The sequence below is a fragment of the Manis pentadactyla genome, chromosome 2 (assembly GCF_030020395.1).
Source record: "Manis pentadactyla isolate mManPen7 chromosome 2, mManPen7.hap1, whole genome shotgun sequence".
Lineage (NCBI taxonomy): Eukaryota > Metazoa > Chordata > Mammalia > Pholidota > Manidae > Manis > Manis pentadactyla.
The window spans coordinates 112,074,005-112,100,553 of NC_080020.1; the positions used below are offsets into that span (position 1 = coordinate 112,074,005).

Consider the following 26,549-nt stretch of genomic DNA (forward strand, 5'->3'; position numbering starts at 1 on the left):
GGTTCTGACACTGGAGACAGGCACCATAGATGGGAATCAGGAAACAGATCTGTCCTCACCCCAGGCACCAGCTCCACTCCTCTACAACCCCCAACCTCTCTCTAGGGGCTGAGCATCTCCAGAGACTGGACCTTCTGGGCACTAGTGGGCACCACACAGAAATATGGAATTTCAAAAAACATGGTTCAGACCAAAATCTCACAAACCCCAGAAAAAGGGTCAAATGAAACAACTCACCAACCTGCCTGAAAGAGACTTCAATATAAAATCATAAATATGCTTATGGAGGTACAGAAAAATATTCAAGAACTCAGGAACAAATTTCAGTCAGAGATTCAATCATTAAGAAATTCCATATCTGAAATGAAACATACAATGGAGGAATTTAAAAGTAGATTAGATGTAGTAGAAGAGACAGTAAATGGAATAGAATTTAGAGAAGAGGAATACAAAGAAGCTGAGGCACAAAGTGAAAAAAGAATATCTAAGAATGAAAGAATATTGAGAGAATTGTGTGATGAATCCTAACGGAACAATATTCATATTATAAGGGTACCAAAAGAAGAAGAAGAGAGAAAAAGGGATAGAAACTGTCACTGAGGAGGTAATTGCTGAAAACTTCCCCAATCTGGAGAAGGAGATAGTCTCTCAAGCCACAGAGGTGCACAGATCTCCCAACACAAGGGACCCAAGGAAGACAACATCAAGACATATAATAATTAAATTGGGAAAGGTCAAGGATAAAAACAGACTTTTAAAAGCAGCTAGAAAGAGAATAAAGATCAAATATAAAGGAAAACCCATCAGGCTATCATCAGACTTCTCAACAGAAACCTTAAGGCCAGAAGGGAGTGGCAAGATATATTTAATGCAATGAAGCAGAAGGGCCTTGAACTAAGAATACTATACCCGGCGAGGTTATCATTTAAGTTTGAAGGAGGGATTAAACAATTTTCAGATAAGAAAAAATTGAGAGAATTTACCTCCACAAACCACCTCTACAGTGCATTTTGGAGGGACTCCTATAAATGGAAGTGTTACTAAGGCTAAATAGATGTCACCCAAGGGATAGACAAAGAGTACAGAATATGATTCATAACATACAAAGAATGGAGGAGAAAGAAAAAGGAGAAAAAAAGAGAGAATCTTTAGGTTGTGTTTGTAATAGCACACAAAGTGAGTTAAATTAGACTGTTAGATAGTAAGGGAATTACCCTTGAACCTTTGGTAACCACGAATCTAAAGCCTGCAATGGCAATAAGTACATACCTCTCAAAAATCACTCTAAATGTAAATGGTCTGAATGCACCAATCAAAAGACATAGAGTCACTGAATGGAAAAAAAAACAAGACCCATCTATATGCTGCCTAGAAGAGACTCACTTCAAACCCAGAGACATACACAGACTGAAAGTAAAGGGATGGAAAAAGGTATTTCATGCAACTAACAGAGAGAAAAAAGCAGGAATTGCAGTACTTGTATCAGACAAAATGATAAAGGGGTCAGTCCAACAATAGGATATAACTGTTATAAATATCTATGCACCCAGCACAGGATCACCTACATATGTGAAACAAGTACTAACAGAATTAAAGGGGGAAATAGAATGCAATGCATTCATGTTAGGAGACTTCAACATACCTTTCACTCCAAAGGACAGATCAAACAGACAGAAAATAAGTAAAGAGAGGCACTTAACAACATATTAGAACAGATGGACCTAATGGACATCTACAGAACACTCCATCCAAAAGCAACAGGATACACATTCTTCTCTAGTGCACGTGGAACATTTTCAAGTATAGATCATATACTACATCATGAAAAGAACCTCAGTAAATTCAAAAAGATTGAAATTGCAACAACCAGTTTCTCAGGTCACAAAGGTCTGAAACTAGAAATAAATTACACAAAGAAAATGAAAAAGCCCATAAACACATGGAGGCTTAATAACATGCTCCTAAATAATCAATGGGTCAATGGCCAAATAAAAACAGAAGTCAAGCAATATAAGGAGACAAATGACAACGATAGTTAAACAACACAAAATCTGTGGGATGCAGCAAAGGTGGTGCTAAGAGGGAAATATATTGCAATACAGGCCTACCTCAGGAAAGAAGAACAATCCCAAATGAACAGTCCAAAATCAAAATTAATGAAACTAGAAGAGGAAGAACAAATGAGGCCCAAAGTCAGTAGAAGGAGGGACATAATATAGATTACAGCAGAAATAAGTAACATTGAGAAGAATAAGACAATAGAAAGAACAAATGAAAGCAGCAGCTGGTTCTTTGAGAAAATAAACAAAATAGATAAACCCCTATCCAGACTTATCAAGAAAAAAAGAGAATCTACACACATAAACAGAATCAGAAATGAGAAAGGAAAAATCACTACAGACACCACAGAAATACAAAGAATTATTAGAAAATACTATGAAAAATTATGTAGTAAGAAACTGGATTACCTAGAAGAAATAGACAACTTTCTAGAAAAATACAACCTTCCAAGGCTGACCCAGAAAGAAACAGAAAATCTGAATAGACCATTTACCAGGAAAGAAATTGAACAGGTAATCAAAAACCTACCTAAGAACAAAACTCCTGGACCAGATGGCTTCACTGCTGAATTTTATCAAACATTTAGTGAAGACCTAATACCCATGCTCTTTAAACTTTTCCAAAAAGTAGAAGAGGAGGGAATACTCCCAAACTCATTCTATGAGGCTAGCATCACTCTAACACCAAAACCAGGCAAAGTCACCACAAAAACGAAAATTACAGACCAATATCCCTGATGAACATAGATACAAAAATACTCAACAAAATATTAACAAACTGAATTCAAAAATACATCAAAAAGGTCATCCATCATGATCATGTGGGATGCATCCCAGAGATGCAAAGATGGTACAACATTCGAATATCCATCAACATCATCCACTACATCAACAAAAAGAAGGACAAAAACCACATGATCATCTCCATAGATGCTGAAAAAGCATTTGACAAAATTCAACATCCATTCATGATAAAAACTCTCAACAAAATGGGTATAAAGGGCAAATACCTCAGCATATTAAAGGCCATATATGACAAACCCACAGCCAACATTATACTTAACAGTGAGAAGCTGAAAGCTTTTCCTTTAAGATAGGGAACAAGACAAGGATGCCTAGTCTCCCTACTTTTATTCAACATAGTTCTGGAGGTCCTAGCCACAGCAATAAGACAACACAAGGAAATAAAAGCTTCCAGATAGGCAAGGAAGAAGTCAAACTGTCCCTGTTTGCAGATGACATGATATTGTACATACCAATCCCAAAGAATCCACTCCAAAACTACTAGATCTAATATCTGAATTTAGCAAGGTTGCGGGTTACAAAATTAATGCACAGAAATCTGTCGCATTCCTATAAACTAATGATGGCGTAGCAGAACGAGAAGTCAGGAAAACAATTCCATTCACAATTGCCTCAAAAAGAATAAAATACTTAGGAATAAACCTAATCAAGGAAGTGAAAAACCAATACCCTGCAAACTATGGGACACTCTTAAGAGAAATTAAAGAGGGCACTAATAAATGGAATTCATCCTATGCTCTTCGCTTGGAAGAATTAATATTGTCCAAATGGCCATCCTGCCTAAAGCAACCTTCAGATTCAATGCAATCTCTATCAAAATACCTACAGCATTCTTCAATGAACTAGAACAAATTGTTCTAAAATTCGTGTGGAATGACAAAAGTCCCCTAATATGCAAAGCAATCCTGAGAAGGAAGAATTAAGCAGGGTTAATTACTCTCCCTGACTTCAAGCTCTTCTACAAAGCCACAGTAATCAAGACAATTTGGTACAGCACAAGAACAGATTCATAGACTAGTGGAACAGAATAGAGAGTCCATATATAAACACAAAGATATATGGTCAATTAATATACGATAAAGGAGCCATGAATATACAATTGGGAAATGACATCCTCTTCAACAGCTGGTGTTGGGAAAACTGGACAGCTACAAGTAAGAGAATGAAACTGGATTATTGTCTAACCCCGTACATAAAAGTAAACTCAAAATGGATCAAAGACCTGAATGTAAGTCATGAAACCATAAAACTCTTTGAACAAAATATAGGCAAAAATCTCTTGGACATAAACATGAGCAACTTCTTCATGAATGTATCTCACTGGCCACAGGAAACAAAGGCAAAAATGAACAAGTGGTTCTATATCAAAGTGAAAAGTTCTGTACAGCAAAGGGTACCATCAGTAGAACAAAAAGACATCGTATAGTATGGGAGAATATATTCATAAATGACATATCTGTTAAGGGGTTGATATCCAAATTATATAAAGAGCTCATGCACCTCAACAAACAAAAAAGCAAATAAGCTAATTAAAAAATGGGCAGAGGAACTGAACAGATAGTTCTCCAAAGAAGAAATTTAAATGGCCAACAAGCACATGAAAAGATGCTCCACATTGCTAGTCATCAGAGAAATTTAAATTAAAACCACAATGAGATATCTCCTCACACCAGTTAGGATGGCCAACATCCAAAAGACAAACAACAACAATTGTTGGCGAAGATGTGGAGAAAGGGGAATCCTTCTACACTGCTGGTGGGAATGTAAACTAGTTCAACCTTTGTGGGAAGCTGTATGGAGTTTCCTCAGAAAACCCAAAATAGAAATACCATTTGACCTAGCATTTACACTCCAGGAATTTACCCTAAGAATGCAGCAGCCCAGTTTGAAAAAGATATATGCACTCCTAGGTTTATCACAGCACTATTTACAATAGCCAAGAAATGGAAGTAACATAAGTGTCCATCAGTAGATGAATGGATAAAGATGATGTGGTACATATCCAGTATGGAATACTGTTCAACCATAAGAAGAAAACAAATCCTACCTTTGCAACAACATCCGTGGAGCCAGAGTGTATTATGCTCAGTGAAATGAGCCAGGTAGAGAAAGACAAGTATCAAATGATTTCACTTATCTGTGGAGTATAAGAGCAAAGAAAAAACTGAAGGAACAAAACAGCAACAGACTCACAGAACCCAAGAATGGACTTACAGTTACCAAGGGGAAAGGGACTGGGGAGGGTGGTTGGGAAGGGAGCGATAAGGGGCAAAATGGGGCATTATGATTAGCACATATAATGTAGGGGGGAGGGACACGGGAAAGGCAGTGTATACAGAGAAGACAAGTAATGATTCTATAGCATCTTACTATGCTGATGGATAGTGACTATAATGGGGTATGTGGGGGGACTTGATAATGGGGGGGTCTAGTAACTAATGTTCAAGTAATTGTACGTTAATGACATCAAAGTAAAAAAATTGAATAATCAAAATGATGGTATGGAAAAAGATATTTCATACAACAAATAGGAAGAGAAAAGCAGGAGTTGCAGTATTTTTATCAGACCAAATAGACTTCAAAACAAAGAAAGTCACAAGAGACAAAGAAGAACATTATGTAATGATAAACATTATGTATTGATAAAGGGGTCATACTTAGAAGAAGATATAACCATTATAAATATCTATGCACCCAACACAGGAGCACCTACATATGTGAAACAAATACTAACAGCATCAAAAGGGGAAATAGAATGCAATGCATTCATTCTAGGAGACTTCAACACTCCACTCACGCCAAAGTTCAGATCAACTAGAGAGAAAATAAGTAAGGACACAGAGGCACTGAACAGTACATTAGAACACATGTACCTAACAAACATCTACAGAACTCTACACTCAAAAGCAGCAGAATACACATTCTTCTCAAGTGCACATGGAACTTTTTCAAGAATAGATCATGTACTAGGCTACGAAAAGACTGTCAGTATATTCAAAATATTCAGACTGTACCGGTTTTTCAGACCACAACGGTATGAAACTAGTAATAAATTCTACAAAGAAAACAAAAAGGCTCACAAACACATGGAGGCTTCACACATGCTTCTAAATAAGCAATGGATCAATTACCAAATAAAAACAGATCAAGCAATATATGCAGACAAATGACAAAAATAATTCAACACTGCAAAATCTGTGGGACTCAGCAAAGGCCATGCTAAGAGGAAAGTGTATTGCAATACAGGCCTACCTCCGGAAAGAAGAACAGTCCCAAATGAAAAGTCTAAACTCAAAATTAAAGAAACTAGAAAAAGAAGAACAAATGATGCCCAAAGTCTGTAGAAGGAGGCACATATAAAGATTAGAGCATAAATAAATAAAATTGAGAAGAATAAAACAATAGAAATAATCAATGAAAGTAAGAGCTGCTTCTTCAAAAAAATAAACAAAACAGGGAAACCCATAGCCAGACTTATCATGAGGAATAGACAGTCTACACACATAAACAGTCAGAAATGAGAAAGGAACAATCACCATGGACACCAAAGAAATGCAAGGAATTATTAGAGAATACTATGAAACAGTATATGCTAGGAAACTGGATAACCTAGAAGAAATGGACAACTTTCTAGAAAAATACAACCTTCTAAGGCTGACCCAGAAAGAAACAGAAAATCTGAGCAGACAAATTACCAGCAACGAAATTGAATTAGTAATAAAAAAAGTACCTAAGAACAAAACTCCTGGACCAGGTGGCTACACTGCTGTATTTTATCAAACATTTAGTGAAGACCTAATGCCCATCCTCCTTAAAGTTTTCGAAAAAGTGGAACAATAAAGCTGGGGGGATTACACTTCCCACTTCAAGCTCTACCAGAAAGCCACAGTAATCAAGACAATTTGGGACTGGTACAAGAACAGACCCACAGACCAATGGAACACATTAAAGAGCCCAGATATAGACCCAAGCATATATGTTCAATTAATATATGATAAAGGAAACATGGACATACAATGGGGAAATGACAGTCTCTTCAACAACTTGTGCTGGCAAAACTAGACAGCTACATGCAAGAGAATGAAACTGTATTATTGTTTAACCCCATACACAAAAGTGAAGTCAAAATGGGTTAAAGACCTGAATGTAAGTCATGAAACCATAAAAGTCTTAGAAGGCAATATAAGCAAAAATCTCCTGAATATAAACATGAGCAACTTCTTCCTGAACTCATCTCCTCAAGCCAGGGAAAGAAAAGGAAAAATGAACACATGGGACTACATCAAACTAAAAACCTCTGTACAGCAAAGGACACCATCAACAGAACAAAAAGGCATCCTACAGTATGGCAGAATATATTTGTGTACGACATATCTGACAAGGGGTTATCATCCAAAATATATACAGAACTCACATGCCTCAAAGCCCAAAAAGCAAATAACCTGATTAAAAAAATGGGTGGAGGATATGAACAGTCAATTCTCCAAAGAAGAAATTCAGATCACCCAACAGACACATGAAAAGATTCTCCACATCATTAATCAGGAAAATGCAAATTAAAACCACCTGAGATATCACCTCACACCAGGAAGGATTGCCAGCATCAAAAAGACTCAGAACAACAAATGCTGGCAAGGATGTGGACAAGCGGGTACCCCCCTACACTGCTGGTGGGAATGAAGCTAGTTTAACCAGTGTGGAAAGCAACATGGAGTTTCCTTAAAAAACCAGAAATAGAAATGCTATTTGATCCAGGTATTCTATTCCTAGGAATTTACCCAAAGCATATAATTTCTCAGATTTAAGAAGACATATGCACCCCTGTGTTTATCACAGCACTATTTACAATAGCCAAGGCATGAAAGCAACCTGAGTGTCCACCAGTAGATGAATGGATAAAGAAAAGATGGTACATATATACAATGGAATACTATTCAGCCGTAAGAAAGAAAACAAATCCTACCATTTGCAACAACATAGATGGTGCTGGAGGATATTATGCTCAGTGAAATAAGACACGTGGGGAAAGAGAAGTGCCAAATGGTTTCCCTCATTTGTGGAGTATAACAACAAAGGAAAACTGAATGAACAAAGCAGCAGCAGACTCACAGACCTCACAATGGGACTAGCGGTTGCCAAAGGGTAGGGGTGTGGGAGGGCAGGGCGGGATGGAAGGAGATGGGAATTGAGGGGTATTATGTTTAGTACCCATGGTATGAGGGGTCTCGGGGAAAACAGTGTAGCACAGAGAAGGCAAATAGTGAATCTGTGGCATCTTTCTACTCTGATAGACAGTGACTGCAATGGGGTATGGGTGGGGACTTGATAATATGGGTAAATGTAGTAACCACATTGTTTTTTCATGTGAAACCTTCATAAGAGTGTATATCAATAATACCTTAAAAAATTATTAAGAGCCTGGTAATCTGTACTCTTCGAGGTATAGAGGCTTGATTATATTCAGGTTCCAGTTTTCTTAGAAATGAATCCTTCGTAAGTGGTGTTACATACTGCCTTGTTTTATTAGATCATGTGGCACCCAGGTCTCTTTAACCTCACTTCTAGTGATGGTGAGATCAATGAATTTGGGTTATGTCCCACCCAGTATCATGTTTTTAATCAAGTCATGAACTTTTCCCCTAATTTAGCATTTATTGATGATCCTTGCTAGTTATTATTATGCATTGTCAGATGATGACTTTCTATTCTGTCACAGGTTAAGTTTTTAAAAGTTATATATGTAGATATACCTTTTTTTTGTGTTTGCTTTTATGTACTGCACAGAGATTTACTTTGGATGAGAGTCAGATACTTAAGTGTATTTATTTTCTTTACTTTGCCTTTGGGTAAAGTCAGGATAAATTGCATTGAAATTCTTTTTATGCTGAGTGACAAGAAAAGGTAATTTGGTAGAATTTTTTTTTCTCTTTAGAGGTCTTGCCTAGTGAATTTCTTGATTTAATTTTGTGAACTAAGTTTCTGAAAGTACAACCAATTTCAGGGGTATTTTCTTACATAGTATAGCAACCATGCTGTATTTTTTCCATTCTGTGTGGTTTATCTTACCTACCACCTTTATTCATATGCTGCTTTATTCATATGACTGATAATTAACATCGTCTATCATTCTTTACTTTCAGATTCGAATGAAAGGGTCCCTTCCTTCATTGAGTCCTTTCCCTGAGTCATTACTTAGTTATTGTAAAGGACGTGTAACATTCTTTGGAGCTGGAGCCACTGGAGACCGCAAGCTTGATGAAGTTTCCATTAAAGCAATAGGTTTGTCCCAAATGAACTGCTTGCTTAGAAATAATGTCTAAATATTAATAATGATGCATTTTACATTTGATTTGGGTAAGTTTCCATACACTGGAACACTTTATTGGCAGTGAAAAGATATTATGTGCATGTTACCACCATGGAAAGATAAGTAAGTTTCGCCAGATGAAAAAAAAAGCCAGTTGCAAAACTATACATGGTATGATTTTATATGTCTTTGTGTACTTGTACACTATTTGCCTTCTCTGTGCTACACTGTTTTCCCTGAGTACTTGTGTACTTGTACTCAAATGTGTAAATGTAAACATTTAATAGAAAATTGTTTAATATTGGAAGTTGTATTTGTAGTATTGAAAAATTTTAAACTTAAATGCCTATCAATAGATGTTTCTCCAAATAAATTAACTATACAGTATTAAGTAGAACTATGTGTATTTGGATTTGAAAAATATGTATTATACTATGAATTTTAAAGCAAGTAAACTACTCATAAATAGAATATGTTATGTACTCTATAAAAATGTTTTCAATGTTTTAATGCAACTGACATGCATGAAATGTTCCAGGATAATATACATAAAAATTCTGAAAGGATGTTTATGACCTTTATATAAGGTGTTGATGTTAAACATCTAATCAACAAAATAAAATATTTATTTTGAAAAAAAAAACAGGCAGAGGTGAAATCGTTATAAATGTACATACTCAACAGTCTTCTTTCAAATTTGTTTTCCTGACCTAGGTTGCTTCAGAGAACTTTGTGCTTTGTGTTGGATGCTGCATATCCGTGATAAGTTATCCTATAGTTGCAGGCAATATCAGAAAGCAAGAGAAAATGTGGAGGGGAAAAAGGTATTTACCTCACAAGAATAATAAAAATAAACAAATATTACTTGGAAAATTTTTACTTGATAGAAGATTTTACTGTTTATAGTAAAACCTCTTTTGAATTCATTTTGGTCTATTCATGTAAAGTGAAAAGAAAATGAATTTTTTCAATATCCATTTAGGACCTGAAAGTGGAGTTTGATTCTTGTGTGGTTGAACACTGTCTTAGTGCCGTGGAATGGGCTTATAGAATGCTACCCTTCTGTCGGTTTTCTAATATTGAAGAACTTATTCAGGATCTAATTTTGAGTCTTATTGGAGAGCTGCCACCAATCAGAAAGGTAATGTGAATGTAGATGAAAATAAACTAAATTGGAATCAGACTTTAAAGGATTTGTATTTTAATTAAGAATGATGTTGCTCATAAAACTCATTTTTTAATTTTTCTGAAGGTAGCAGAAATTTTTGTGAAAGCATTTCCCAATCCTGATGACATAAGGGTTCCTTTAAGAGAAAAATATCACTCTCTTCAACAGAGGCTCAGACACTGTGTTGTGAAAGGTATTAGTTGTCATTTCTTAGATATCTGATAGAAAAATTGCTGAAGATTCTCATTTTGTTTTCAAAGTATTTATATTCTAGTGCTTATGTTTTTATGCATTCCTTCTCTCCTTGGAGATAGGATTATGAGAAGGTAGAAGAAGCACTTCCCTTTACAGAAGCACCAGTTATCTTGCTTTGGAGGCTTCATGTCATTGTCTCTGTCACTTAATAATTGTGTGACTGTAGGCAAGTTGCACAAACTCTCTGAGCTTCATTTTCTTATTTATAAAATGAGTATGTTAACACCTGCTTTATGGATGTATATTGGAAAACAATTAAATAAGGTAAAATATATAAATTTAGCATGCAGTATTTTGTATAATAAAGATTTTTTATTGAAAACTAGTGTTCTTCTCCCTTTATGGTTATTTATGCTTCTGATTTTTCTTATACATTCAAGATGACCTCATGGAAATTTTTTTTTATTGTGGTAAAATATACATAATATAAAATTTACCATTTTTAAGTATACAGTTCAGTGACATTACATTTCACAATGTTGTGGAAATTTTTAAAGAATTCAAATTACCCTCATTTTTAGAAGTAGAATCTGGTATTTAAGTCTAGTTATGTCCAGTGATTGCACATTAATCATTAATATATTTATATTTGTGATTTTTATTTTCCTTAAGACATTTTTGACACCTATGTTTATTAATGATGTTTAAAATTTTTTCTATAGGCAACTTTGAAAATCTTTCTTATTGTTTCCCATTGCTTGAAATCAGAAATGTGTCCTTGTTCTTTGGAGAAAATTATACTCACATTCTCTTATTCACCATTCTGTAGGAATGGAAAAAATATTAATGATTGTTTTTTAAGAACCCTTCTGATTTTTGAAATAGTTAAATTATTCATTAACTTTTTATTTTCTAGAGCACACTTAAAAATTTTTTTTGATATCATTAATGTACAGTTACTTGAACAACATTATGGTTACTAGACTCCCCCTATTACCAAATCCCCCCCACATACCCCATTACAGTCACTGTCCATCAGCATAGTAAGATGCTATAGAATCATTACTTGTCTTCTCTGTATATACCTCCTTCCCCATGTCCCCACTCCCCTACATTATGTGTGCTAATCGTAATGCCCCATTTTCCCCCTTATCCCTCCCTTCCCACCCATCCTCCCCAGTCCCTTTCCCTTTGGTAACTGTTAGTCCATTCTTGGGTTCTGTGAGTCTGCTGCTGTTTTGTTCTTTCAGTTTTTTCTTTGTTGTTATATTCCACAGATGAGTGAAATCATTTGATATCTGTCTTTCTCCGCCTGGCTTATATCACTGAGCATAATACCCTCTAGCTCCATCCATGTTGTTGCAAGAGAGCACACTTTTTTAATGAAGTCTGGGCTATGCCCTTTTCATTCTTCTTTAATGGACCTTTCTATAGCTTCTCTAGTTCTACCTTAAAATGAGGACCATCGCTTTCTAACAAACACTGAAGAAAGCATGATCTGTGAGAATGTAGAAATAAGCCTTAATGTCATGTTGTTAGGAGAGACAGGAATTGAATCCCCTCATGTCTTGAGTTGAAATGTTGTAATGAATTGTAAGTCTTTTTGTCTTTCTTTTTAGGTCCCCAAACTGAGGAAATGATGTCTGTTGTCATGCATTCTATCCATAAAGTGAGAGTGAAAGCCCTAAAACGTGTGCAGAGAAATATAGGTTCTTTTGAGATGAATATATGGGAACCTATTGAAGAAGAAAAACCAGCTGAGGTTCCAGGTTTTGACAGGTTTTCCCTGGGGACTAGTTTGAGCCAGAGCACACTCACAGAACTGGGGAATTCTCTGGTCCACAGTGATGCAGGTGCAGCAGATATCTTCTCTGAAGCTTTGTCAGTTGAAGAGAAAAATAGGATACATTCCTATCAAAGGTAAAATTGAGATCTAATAGCAAGCATTCACTTCCTTTGGAAAAAATACTTTAAACATTTTCATGCAAATGATAAACTGATTTCTAGTACCAGCAACCACACTAATTGTACAATTAATATTAATAATTTGAATGATAAGTGCTACCCTCACTACTCACAAGGATATTAGAGTATAAAATGAGACTGTATATTGAAAATACATTTAAAATATTTTGGAGATATGAAATAATTTTGCCACCTGAAAGTATAAAAGTAAACAAGAGGATAAAATTCTAGGGTTCACTGGAAGACTTTTGGTCTTTAGATTTGAATAGTTTAGGATTATTGGATTAGCTATATTATTTTTAAGAGTTTCCATGGAAGAAAATTGCACATTCATCTTTGAAACTTGTCCGTAAATTTTTGAGAAACCTTTGCTTATCTTTTTTTTTCCTCGTCTACTTAACATTTATTTATTTATTTATTTATTATTGAGATATCATTGATATACAGTCTTATGCTCATATTTCACATGAGCAACATTGTGGTTACTACATTCTCCCTATCATCAAGTCCCCAACACATACCCCATTATAGTCACTGTCCATCAGCATAGTAAGATGCTATAGAGTCACTACTTGTCTTCTCTGTGCTATATTGCCTTCCCCCTACCCCCCTGCATTATGTGTGCTGATCCTAATGCCCCTTAACCCTCTTATCCCTCCCTTCCCAACCACCCTCCCCAGTCCCTTTCCCTTTGGTAACTGTTAGTCCATGCTTGCATTCTGTGAGTCTGCTCCTGTTTTGATCCTTCAGTTTTTGCTTTCTTCTTATACCCCACAGATTAGTGAAATCATTTGGTACTTGTCTTTCTCCACCTGGCTTATTTCACTGAGCATAATGCCCTTTAGGTCCGCCCATGTTGTTGCAAATGGTAGGACTTGTTTTTTTCTTATGGCTGAATAATATTCCATTGTGTATATGTACCACATCTTCTTTATCCATTCATCTACTGATGGATACTTAGGTAGCTTCCATTTCTTGGCTATTGTAAATAATTCTGTGATAAACATAGAGGAGGTGTGCATATATCTTTTTGAATCTGGGATCTTGTATTCTTAGGGTAAATTCCTAGGAATGGAATTCCTGGGTCAAATGGTATTTCTATTTCTAGTTTTTTGAGGAACCTCCTTACTGCTTTCCACAATTGTTGAACTAATTTACATTCCCAACAGCAGTGTAGTAGGGTTCCCCTTTCTCCACATCCTCATTAGCATTTTTTGTTGTTTTTTGGATGTTGGCCATCCTAACTGGTATGAGGTGATATCTCATTGTGGTTTTAATTTGCATTTCTCAATGATTAGTGATGTGGAGCATCTTTTCATGTGCCTGTTGGCCATCTGAATTTCTTCTTTGGAGAAGTGTCTGTTCAGATCCTCTGCCTATTTTTTAATTGGGGTATTTGCTTTTTGGTTGTTGAGGTGCATGGGCTCTTTATGTATTTTGGATGTCAACTCCTTGTCGGATATATCATGTATGAATATATTCTCCCATACTGTAGGATGCCTTTTTGTTCTATTGATGTACAGAAGCTTTTTAGTTTGATGTAGTCCCATGTGTTCATTTTTTCTTTTGTTTCCCTTCCCCGAGGAGATATGTTCATGAAAAAGTTGCTCATTTTTATATTCAAGAGAGTTTTTCCTATGTTTTCTTCTAAGAGTTTTATGGTTTCATGACTTACATTCAGGTCTTTGACCCATTTTGAGTTTACTTTTTTGTATGGAGTTAGACAGTAATCCAGTTTCATTCTCTTACATGTAGCTGTCCAGTTTTGCCAACACCAGCTGTTGAAAAGACTGTCATTTCCCCTGCTCATCATTTTTAAACCTGTGTTATTCTGATTTACACAGGTTTTTTCCTTTATTGTTGCAGTATCGGCAATGCAGTTTATCTTACTCAACATGAAAAAACTATCATCAGCCATATTCTTGCTTAAGTGAAATAATCCCATCTACTTAAACCACATCTAGTAATATTATAAATGGTGTGCTAATTTCACCAAAAAACCCTCAGTGTTTGGAAAGGAAAACCCTTTAGGCTGCTTATTGTGCTTTCAGTAACAAGAGATGTGGCAACTACAGCCCTGGTGCCTGACAGGAACCTTTTATTTCTCTTACTGAGGAACTAGGGATCTGTGTTCTGCCCTCAGGCCCATGTTGAAAGGAAACAGATTTAAAAGTAATTATGGTTGGCAGTTAATGTGCCTGCCCAAAAGGTTTAACAGCAGCGGAAAGTGGTTAGAAAAAATTCCCATCTTCTGTATGGTAACGCGTCCTGAGGGCAGTCCTGTTTGTTGCACATTGTACAGTGGAAGCTGAAAGGGGCCGACACAGGAGAGAGAAAAATTGTGAACTAAGATGTGTATTGGTGGCTTGTGATTTTTATTGACTTTGTATTTCAAATTCTGACCTAATAGAGGGTCTTTCCTTTTTCCAGAGTCATTTTTTATAGTGAAATTTCTGTGAACACATTTTATCTCTTTTGACACAAAATTTTCCTCTTAATGTTAGTATGTGTGTTTTTGACTCCAGCTGTTCAGCTTTAATGAACACTTAAAGATCATTTAGTCCAGCCTCTTCACTTGAAAAAAAAATGTGACTTAATCAATAGGAGAGAATTTTTACAATTCTAAGATCAGTTTTAGTGATTAAATGATGTTTAATTTGTTTTTGAAAATTATAGTGTTTTATTCCTTCATAAAAAATCTATGAAGAGTAATTTGAACAGTGCTTGCTTTCTTCTCATCATATTATTTATGACATGGAACGTCTTTTCTATGCGTTGGCAAATTGGCACACTCCTAAGTCTGGATCAGCTTCAACATTTTATCCTTTGTGCTTTCAGTGTCATGAAGTAAAGTGATCTTTATCTTTTTCAATTTTGTTTTTCTGTAGGAATGTCCCAAATCACATGGAATTAACATTGATTGGTAAGACCAATGAAAACAAGAAAACATGTAATCACAAAGAAAACCCTAAAAGAAAAGACGACCATGAAAAGTTAATACAAAATGCACTTCCTGTGATAGGTGTTTGGGAATTTGAACGTGATGATGATGAATATATTAAATTCCTTGATCTCTTCTTGAGTTATATTCTTGAAAGAGACCTACTTGGTTCCAAGGATCCTGGCATTCCATTTCTAACCAGTTTTTCGGGACATCTTAGAGAACATGAACTTAATTCTTTAATTTTTGATGTACATACAACATTGAAACGACGTCAGAGCAAAACCAAAAGCCAGAATGTGTTTAGGGCCGGTTCCTGCTTTGTTGTTGCTCCTGAGTCATATTATTCTGAAAAATCAGAAAGCCAGGCAGTTTCAGCTTCAGTACTGGTTAATCAAGGGGTCAGTTCTTTTTTAGAGAACCCTTTGAATAAAGTCAATAAAAATGAAGGGAAGAGTGGATTGTTCGGTTTAAAACAAAAGTCAATTTACAGAATGCAGTATGACATTGCAGCAGAGAAACCGGTAATCCAGAAATTGTCGAACCATGTTTTCTGGACTCCTAAGTCCATTAAAACTAAAAGATGTATTTTCAAAGCAATTCAGTGCAATGATGTTAATTCCCAAGAAGATCTTCCTTTAGTACTAAGTAACACATTTGGCAGTATAAGAAGGCTGCTGGAATGGTTGATAAGATGGTCTGATAGAAGACTGCTCTGTGATCCTGGTCTCACTGAGTCATCCTGTGAGTACAGTCCTGTCATTCGTGTAAAGACCTCAACAGCTGCTGTCCTTACATCATTGTGGCTTTTGGAACAGCCCTATTTTACAACATATAAGGCAAAAAATGCCATTATTAAGGTAAGTATTTGAATTGTTAATTATATACAAATGAGAAATCACACTTTAGAATTCTGTGTTTATGTCTATATGTCTATGTTTCTATATAGTTTTCTTTGTTTATATTTCCCCATCTATTAAAGAATTGCCAAGTAGCTAAATTAATGACAACATTGATTATAATCTATATCCTGTAATTTTTTTCAAGTGGTTCCTTTAATTATTAAAAATAACTAATTAGAGTACAAGTATTTTCATAGAGGCTGTGAAGTTTTCAGGTTTTATGTGTGCTTATAAAAAAGAAAAAGGTAGTTTTAAGTGCTATTACAAGTGGTATTACATTTACAAATGTGATAAATAAAGAAGGACTAGACAGCTATCCAATTTTCATTACTGGTGTCTCATCATATGCATTAAGAGATCATCTTTCTTTAAACTCTCTGGCCAGAGAGGTTGGAGAACCAGACCTACAAAGGCAGATGGTTATCAGTAGAAAAGTCAGTGCTTATTAGCTATTTTCTCTTTTCTGTACTCAGAGGCAACTAGTAGACAGGTTTTTGAACATGTTTGCAAAAGCAAGTATTTTTCTATTTTTATTTATATATTTATATTAAGGTATTATTTTTTTTAAGGCCTTACTATTGTTTTTATTAAGGTATTATTGATATACACTCTTATGAAGGTTTCACATGAAAAAACAATGTGGTTACTACATTTACCCATATTATCAAGTATACCCCCATACCCCATTGCAGGTCACCGTCCATCAGTGTAGTAACATGCCTCAGAGTCACTACTAGTTTTCTATGTGCTACAGTCTTCCCCATGATCCCCCCCACACCATCTGCGCCAATCATAATACCCCTCAATCCCCTTCTCCCTCCCTCCCCACCAACCTTCCCCTACTCCTCCCCTTTGGTAACCGCTAGTCCCTTCTTGGAGTCTGTGAGTCTATTGATGTTTTGTTCCTTCAGTTTTGCTTCATTGTTATACCCCACAAATGAGGGAAATCATTTGGTACTTTTCTTTCTCCGCCTGGTTCATTTCACTGAGCATAATTTCCTCCAGCTCCATCCATGTTGTTGCAAATGGTAGGATTTGTTTCTTTCTTATGGCTGAATAGTATTCCATTGTGTGTATGTACCACCTCTTCTTTATCCATTCATCTACTGATGGACACTCAGGTTGCTTCCATATCTTGGCTATTGTAAATAGTGCTGCAGTAAACATAGGGGTGCATATGTCTTTTTGAATCTGAGAAATTATATGCTTTGGGTAAATTCCTAGGAGTGGAATTCCTGGTTCAAAAGGTATTTCTATTTTTAGTTTTTTTGAGGAACCTCCATATTGCTTTCCACAATGGTTGAGGTAGCTTACATTCCCACCAGCAGTGTAGGAGGGTTTGTTCCCCTTACTCCGCATCCTTGCCAGCATTTGTTGTTCTTAGTCTTTTCTAAAGTGGCCATCCTAACTGGTGTGAGGTGATATCTCATTGTGGTTTTTACTTGCATTTCCCTGATGATTAGTAATGTGGAGCATCTTTTCATCTGCCTGTTGGGCCATCTGAATTTCATCTTTGGAGAACTGTCTGTTCATATCCTCTGCCCATTTTTTATCAGATTATTTGCTTTTTGGGTGTTGAGGCATGTGAGTTCTTTATATATTTTGGATGTTAACCCCTTGTTGGATATGTTTTTTACAAATATATTCTTGCATACCATAGGATGCCTTTTTGTTCTGTTGATGGTATCCTTTGCTGTACAGAAGCTTTTAGTTTGATGTAGTCCCATGTGTTCATTTTTGCTTTTGTTTCCCTTGCTCAAGGAGATGCTTTAGAAAAAAGTTGCTCATGTTTATATTCAGGAGATTTTTGCCTATGTTGTCCTCTAAGAGTTTTATGGTTTCATGACTTACATTCATGTCTGTGACCCATTTCAAGATTACTTTTGTTTATGGGGTTAAACAATAATCCAGTTTTATTCTCTTGCATGTAGCTATCCAGTTTTGCCAACACCAGCTGTTGAAGAGGCTGTCATTTTCCCATTGTATGTCCATGGCTCCTTTGTCATATATTAATTGACCATAAATAGTTGGGTTTATATCTGGGCTCTCTATTCGGTTCCATTAGTCTGTGGGTCTGCTTTTGTGCCAATACCAAATTGTCTTCATTACTGTGGCTTTGTAAAAGAGCTTGAAGTAGGGGAGTGTAATCTTCCTAGGTTTATTCTTCCTTCTCAGGATTGTTTTGGTTATTCGGGGGGGTCTTTTGTGGTTGCATTTGACTTTTACAACAATTTGCTCTAGTTTGTTGAAGAATGCTGTTGGTATTTTGATAGAGATTGCATTGAATCTGTAGATTGCTTTAGGCAGGATGGCTATTTTGACAATATTAATTCTTCCTATCCATGATCATGGAAAGTGTTTCTATTAATTGGTGTCTTCTTTAATTTCTCTCATGAGTGTCTTGTAGTTTTCAGAGTATAGGTCTTTCACTTCCTTGGTTCGGTTTATGCCTAGGTATTTTATTCTTTTTGATGCAATTGTGAATGGAATTATTTTCCTGATTTTTCTTTCTACTAGTTCATCATTAGTGTATAGGAATGCAACAGATTTCTGTGTATTAATTTTGTATCCGCAACCTTGCTGAATTCAGATATTAGATCTAGTAGTTTTGGAGTGGATTCTTTAGGGTTTGTTATGTACAATGTCATGTCATCTGCAAACAGTGACACTTTGACTTCTTCCTTACCAATCTGGATGCCTTTTATTTCTTTGTGTTGTCTGATTGCCATGGCTTGGACCTCCAGAACTATGTTGAATAAAAGTGTAGATAGTGGTTATCCTTGTCTTGTTACTGATCTTACAGGAAAGGCTTTCAGCCTCTCGCTGTTAAGTATGATGTTGGCTTTGGGTTTGTCATATACGGCCTTTATTATGTTGAGGTATTTGCCCTCTATACCCATTTTGTTGATAATTTTTATCATGAGTGGATGTTGAATTTTGTCGAATGCTTTTTCAGCATCTATGGAAATGATTATGTGGTTTTTGTCCTTCTTTTTGTTGATGTGGTGGATGATGTTGATGAATTTTCAAATGTTGTACCATCCTTGCATCCCTGGGATGAGTCCCACTTCATCATCATGGTGTGTGATTCTGTTGATGTATTTTTGAATTCGGTTAGCTAATATTTTGTTGAGTGTTTTTGCATCTATGTTCATCAGGGATATTGGTCTGTAATTTCCTTTTTTATGGTGTCTTTGCCTGGTTTTGGTACTAGGGCGATGCTGTCCTCCTAGAATGAGTTTGGGAGTATTGACTCCTCTAACTTAGGAACTCTACCATCTATAGCAGTCCCTCCAAAATACACTGTAGAGACGGTTCGTGGGAGTTAAATTCTCTCAGCTTTTGCTTGTCTGGAAATTGTTTAATCACTCCTTCAAATTTAAATGATAATTTTGCTGGATAGAGTATTCTTGGTTTGAGGCCCTTCTGCTTCATTGCATTAAATACATCATGCCACTCCCTTTTGGCCTGTAAGGTTTCTGCTGAGATGTTTGATGATAGCCTGATGGGCTTTCCTTTGTATGTGATCTAATTTCTCTCTCTGGTTGCTTTTAATAGTCTGCCCTTATCCTTGATCTTTGCCATTTTTGTTATTTTATGTCTTGGTTTTGTCTTTCTTGAGTTCCTTATATTGGGAGATCTGTGCACCTCCATGGCCTGAGAGACTCTCTCTTTCCCCAGATTGGGAATTTTCAGCATTTACTTCCTCTAAGTCAGTTTTTATCCCCTTTTCTCTCTTTTCTTCTCTGGTAGCTCTATAATATGAATATTGTTCCGTTTGGATTGATCACACCATTCTCTAAGTATTATTTCTTTCCTAGAGATCCTTTTTTCTCTCTGTGCCTCAGCTTCTTTGTATTCCTCTTCTCTAATTTCTGTTTCATTTATCTTCTCTGCCACCATATCTCATCTCCTTTTTATACCCTCCGTTGTGTTCCTCAATGATGGGATATCTGTCCTAAATTCATTCCTGAGTTCCTGAATATTTTTTTGTACTTCCAAGAGCATGTTTATGATTTTTATTTTGAAATCTCATTCAGGAAGATTGATTAGTTCAGTCTCACTCAGTCCTTTTTCTGGTGTTGTTGAGATTTTGCTTTGAACCAGGTTCCTTTGGCATTTCATATCTGTGTGTCCCACCCTGTAGTGCCCAGAAGCTCTACTCTCTCGAGCTGCTCAGCCCCTGGAGCAATGTTGGGGGGCACAGGGGAGTGGTGCTGGTGCCTGAGGGGAGGAAAGAGGAGTTTCCTGCTTCCTGGCTGCTATGCCTGTCTCCACTGCCAGAACCAGTGGGCTGAACATACAGTAGTGTAAGCCTCAGTGCTTTGCTTTTGTAGCTGCTATAGGCAGGTCTTCCCTCTGGGTGGCCTGACGCCAGGGCAGGGTTTGCCGGTTTGTGAGCCTGGTTCAGGCTGGCTGGGAGGAAGGCACAGCAGGATGCCTATCATGGTGGGAGGCCTTGTATCTGCATAGCTTGCCAGGGACCTGGAGCGCCTGAAGATCGTGAAAGTTTCCAACCTGCTGAGCAGAGTGTGACCAGACAATTTTGTCTACCTGTCCTTTCTCCTGAGCAGTTAGCTCTGTGCTATCCTTACTCCTTTAGCAGCCCTCTTGCTTTTAGAAAGTCTCTCAGACTACCCACCCAGATCAGCCGGATATGGATCCTTGTTTTCCTCAAGCAGCTGGAATCTCAGTCTCTCCAGGTATTCTGCCTGTCTTAGCTTTCCAACCACACTAATCATCAGAGTACCGTGTAATGTAGGTTCATGCTCCCAGGGTAGATCTCCAGGGCAAGGTGTTCAGCAGTTCCAGGCCTCCACTCCCTCCCTGATCTGTTTCTCTTTCTCCTGCCAGTGAGCTGGGGTGACAGAAGGGCTTGGGTCCCGCCGGGAAAGGTGTTTGATACCTTACCCTGTTCCATGAGGTCTATTCTTTTCTCCAGGTGTATGTAGTCTTGCACAGCCTTCTTTCCTGTTGCTCTTTCAGGATTAGCTGTATTAATTATATTTACGTATCATATGCGGTTTTAGGAGGTGCTCTCTGTCTTACCTGTCACACCACCATCTTTATTCCTCTTGGGATTGTGTCTCTAAGGTATTATTAATATACACTTTTATGAAGGTTTCACATGAAAAACAGTGTGGTTAGTACATTCACCCATATTATCAAGTTCTTCCCATACCCCGTTGCAGTCACTGTCAATCAGTGTAGTAAGATAAAGGAAGTATTTTTAGCAGAAATCTTTTAAGTGCTTCATGTTGCATTAAAAAAAACGTAGAGATTGATTTCTTAGGAAACTAATTTAGGTATGGTTAAGTAGTTGGGTAATGGACTTTTACAAATATTTGGAGAATTCCAGTATATCTATATTTGTTAAATTTTTTTCTTAGCTTTATTGAGGTATAATTGACAAATAGAATTGTAAGATACTTAAAGTATACAAGGGGATTTACTATACATATACATAGTGAAAGGGATTACCCTCATCAAATTAACTCTTCCTTACATACTTTTTTTGTTGTTGTTGTTGGGACATTTAAGTTCTACTCTCCTGGAAATTTCAATTATATAGTACAGTGTTATCAGCTATAGTTGCCATATTATATATTAGTTGTTCAGACCTTATTCATCTGATAACTGAAATTTTGTCTTTACCAGGCTCTCCTTCTTTCCCCCAGTCCTGGACAACCACTTTTTTTTACTGTTTCTATGAGTTCAAATTCTTTTTCCTTAGATTTCACATATATCTAACACCATGTGGTATTTGTCTTCCTCTGGTTTATTTCACTTAACATAACACCCTTCTGATTTATCTGTGTTGTTGAGAACTACAGGATTTCCTTTTTTTAAGGATGAATAGTATTCCATTATGTACATATGTACCACATTTTTTAGATCCATTCATCCTTTGACAGGTGTTTGTTTCCTTACCTTGGTTGTGATGACTAATGGTGCGATGAATATGGGAGTACAGACACCTCTTTGGGATAATGCTTTCCCCTTTTTTTGGATATATACCCAAAAGTGGGGTTGCAGGGTCATTTTTAATTTCTTAAGGAACCTCCATTCTGTTTCCATAGTGACTGTACTTGTTTACATACCCACAAACAGTGCATTAGAGTTCCCTTTTCTCCACATCCTCCCTTACATTTTTTAAAATAATAACCATCAAACAGGTGTGAGATGATATCTCATGGTTTTTGTTCACATTTCCCTGAAGATTAGTGATGTTGAGCACTTTTCATATACTTGTTGGCCATCAGTATGTGTTTTTTTGAAAAATGTCTATTTAGATCCTCTGTCCATCTTTTAATCAGATTATTTGTGGGGTTTTTTTTGCTATTGCGTTGTGTAAGTTCTTTATGTATTTTAGATATTAATCTCTTATCAGATATATGAGTTGCAAGTATTTTCTCCCTTTTAATAGATAGCCTTTTCATTTTTTTGATGGTTTCCTTATCTGTGTAGAAGTGTTTTAGCTTTTGGTATTGTCCTGCTTATTTATATTTGCTTCTGTTGCCTTTGTTTTTGGTGTCAAATCCAAAAAATTATTTCCAAAACCCACTTCAAGGAGCTTACTACCTTGTTTTCTTCTAGGATTTTTATACTTTCAGGTCATATGTTCAAGTCTTTCATCCATCAAATTTTTAATGAGTTGACTTTTGTGTATGGTTTAAGGTAGTGATTTAGTTCTGTTCTTTTGCATTTGGCTCTCAAGTTTTTCCAACATTTACTGAAGAGTCTATCCTTTTCCTATTGAATGTTCTTGGTTCCCTTGTCAAGTTAATTGACCACATATATTGGGTATTACATTACATTAGTTTAAAGTGTACAACACAGTGATAAAACATTTATATACATAATTCTAGGTTCCAGCTATCACCCTACCAAGCTGTTACAATATCTTGACTATATTCCTTATGCTATACGTTACATCCTGGTTACTTATTTATTTTACCATTGTAAGTCTGTCCTCTTTTTTTTTTTTTTGTGAGGGCATCTCTCATATTTATTGATCAAATGGTTGTTAACGACAATAAAATTCTGCATAGGGGAGTCAATGCTCAATGCACAATCATTAATCCACCCCAAGCCTAATTTTCATCAGTCTCCAATCTTTTGAGGCATAACAAACAAGTTCTTACATGGAGAACAAATTCTTACATAATGAATAAGTTACATAGTGAACAGTACAAGGGCAGTCATCACAGAAACTTTTGGTTTTGCTCATGCATTATGAACTATAAACAGTCAGTTCAAATATGAATACTCATTTGGTTTTTATACTTGATTTATATGTGGATACCACATTTCTCTCTTTATTATTATTATTTTTAATAAAATGCTGAAGTGGTAGGTAGATACAAGATAAAGGTAGAAAACAAAGTTTAGTGTTGTAAGAGAGCAAATGTAGATGATCAGGTGTGTGCCTGTAGACTATGTGTTAATCCAAGCTAGACAAGGGCAATAAAACATCCACGTATGCAGAAGATTTCTCTCAGAACGGGGGGGGTGAGGTTCTAAGCCTCACCTCTGTTGATCCCCAATTTCTCACCTGATGACCCCCCTGCAACTGTGCCTGTCTTAGGTTGTTCCTCCCTTGAGGAATCTTACGCGTCTCTGGCTAACCAGTGATCTTCCGGGGCCATACAGGGAAATGTAAAGTTGGTAAGTGAGAGAGAAGCCTTATTGTTTGAAATGGTTAGCTTTTTATTTCCTTGCATATTTATGCCCTGTAGCTTCTATGCCCAGCATTTGTCTTGAGGTATCTTTACCAGTTGGAAGAGTTATGATACTCGGTAAATTTGATATGAGGCACGAATTCTATTTAAGGGTTGTAATTAGGAAGGAAGAAGAAAAGCTATAGAAGTAGCAGGCAGAAGAAAACATGGGAAGATTGATTATTTCTTTGACATATCTTCTTGTAGAGTAACATCAGCATGTATAGGTTTTAAGCCACTATTTAAATTGTGCACACACATTAACATAATAGGAGTATAGTTACATAACCAAAGCATATCTGTAATTACCAGCCATCTCCAGTGAAACCAAGAAAACCAGTTAGGCACCTTAGGCATTTGTGAAAACTTATCTATGATATGGTGGATATTGTCCAACTGAAGTTGAACAGTCTGAGAGAAATCAGACAAATTAAAACAACCCATTCCTGGGGAATGTTCACATCCCTTAAGTTCTTTTAACAGTTAATAGTCTGTAGTTGTAAGATTTTGGAGCGCTACAATTTGCACTTCTCCTAATTCTTGGTTGAGTTCCAACAGTATAGATCCAGTCAAATTTGTTGTTTTACTGTATGCACAGGCCAGCTTAGATATCTCCTTCATTCCCATGGCAAGTCCAGGAGCTGGTGGGATGAGTGCATCTACAGCTGTAGCAGTGCGTGGATCTTTGTTGGGGTTTTTTGATGATCATCTTCTGGCATGAGTCTTCCAGAGAGTGCTGATGTTGGAAGTTCTCTTTCATATCGTATCTTAGTTCATTTTCGGGGTAGCCCAATTAGGCTTTGATCTTCTGTATAAACGCAAACAGACCCTTTGCCTACACTTTTATATGCCCTTTATACCCTTGTGTAGAACTCATTGGAGGTTACCACACAGGAACTGCCCTTTTTTTGTTTGTTTGTTTTTGTTTTGTTTTGTTTTTGGTATCACTAATCTACACTTACATGACGAATATTATGTTTACTAGGCTCTCCCATATACCAGGTCTCCCCTATAAACCCCTTTACAGTCACTGTCCGTCAGCATAGCAAAATGTTGTAGAATCACTACTTGCCTTCTCTGTGTTGTACAGCCCTCCCTTTTCTCCTACCCCCCCATGCATGCTAATCTTAATACCCCCCTACTTCTCCCCCCCTTATCCCTCCCTACCCACCCATCCTCCCCAGTCCCTTTCCCTTTGGTACCTGTTAGTCCATTGTTGAGTTCTGTGATTCTGCTGCTGTTTTGTTCCTTCAGTTTTTCCTTTGTTCTTATATTCCACAGATAAGAGAAATCATTTGGTATTTCTCTTTCCCCGTTTGGCTTGTTTCACTGAGCATAATGCCCTCCAGCTCCATCCATGTTGCTGCAAATGGTTGGATTTGCCCTTTTCTTATGGCTGAGTCGTATTCCATTATGTATATGTACCACATCTTCTTTATCCATTCATCTATCGATGGACATTTAGGTTGCTTCCAATTCTTGGCTATTGGAAATAGTGCTGCGATAAACATAGGGGTGCACTGATCTTTCTAATACTTGATTGCTGCATTCTTAGGGTAAATTCCTAGGAGTGCAATTCCTGGGTCAAATGGTAAGTCTGTTTTGAGCATTTTGATGTACCTCCATACTGCTTTCCACAATGGTTGAACTAACTTACATTCCCACCAGCAGTGTAGGAGGGTTCCCCTTTCTCCACAGCCTCGCCAACATTTGTTGTTTGTCTTTTGGATGGCAGCCATCCTTACTGGTGTGAGGTGATACCTCATTGTAGTTTTAATTTGCATTTCTCTGATAATTAGCGATGTGGAGCATCTTTTCATGTGTCTGTTGGCCATCTGTATTTCTTTTTTTGAGAACTATTCAGTTCCTCTGCCCATTTTTTAATTGGGTTATTTGTTTTTTGTTTGTTGAGGCGTGTGAGCTCTTTATGTATTCTGGATGTCAAGCCTTTATCGGATCTGTCATTTTCAAATATATTCTCCCATACTGTAGGGATCCTTTTTGTTCTATTGATGTTGTCTTTTGCTTTTCAGGTTAATATAGTCCCACTTATTCATTTTTGCTGTTGTTTTCCTTGCCCGGGGAGATATGTTCAAGAAGAGGTCACTCATGTTTATGTCTAAGAGGTTTTTGCCTATGTTTTCTTCCAGGAGTTTAATGGTTTCATGACTTACATTCAGATCTTTGATCCATTTTGAGTTTACTTTTGTATATGGGGTTAAACAATGGTCCAGTTTCATTCTCCTACATGTAGCTGGCCAGTTTTGTCAGCACCATCTGTTGAAGAGACTGTCATTTCCCCATTGTATGTCCATGGCTCCTTTATCAAATATTAATTGACCATATATGTCTGGGTTAATGTCTGGATTCTCTAGTCTGTTCCATTGGTCTGTGGCTCTGCTCTTGTGCCAGTACCAAATTGTCTTGATTACTATGGCTTTATAGTAGAGTTTGAAATTGGGGAGTGAGATCCCCCCTACTTTATT

General features: G+C 36.7%; 1 protein-coding gene across 6 annotated transcripts in view; it reads left to right on the forward strand.

The window, feature by feature from the left end:
• Window positions 1–26,549, forward strand: part of CPLANE1 (ciliogenesis and planar polarity effector complex subunit 1) — a 202,807-nt gene that overhangs the window by 87,763 nt on the left and 88,495 nt on the right. For all 6 annotated transcript variants that reach the window (XR_008995195.1, XR_008995199.1, XM_057495746.1 and 3 more), the window contains exons 21-26: window positions 9,005–9,143; window positions 9,886–9,995; window positions 10,154–10,312; window positions 10,424–10,532; window positions 12,154–12,454; window positions 15,388–16,300. Coding sequence is in view for 4 of the 6 variants with exons in the window: in XM_057495746.1 (XP_057351729.1) it covers window positions 9,005–9,143; window positions 9,886–9,995; window positions 10,154–10,312; window positions 10,424–10,532; window positions 12,154–12,454; window positions 15,388–16,300 (1,731 nt within the window). In the remaining 2 variants the exon portion in view is untranslated. The remainder of the gene's footprint in view (window positions 1–9,004; window positions 9,144–9,885; window positions 9,996–10,153; window positions 10,313–10,423; window positions 10,533–12,153; window positions 12,455–15,387; window positions 16,301–26,549) is intronic.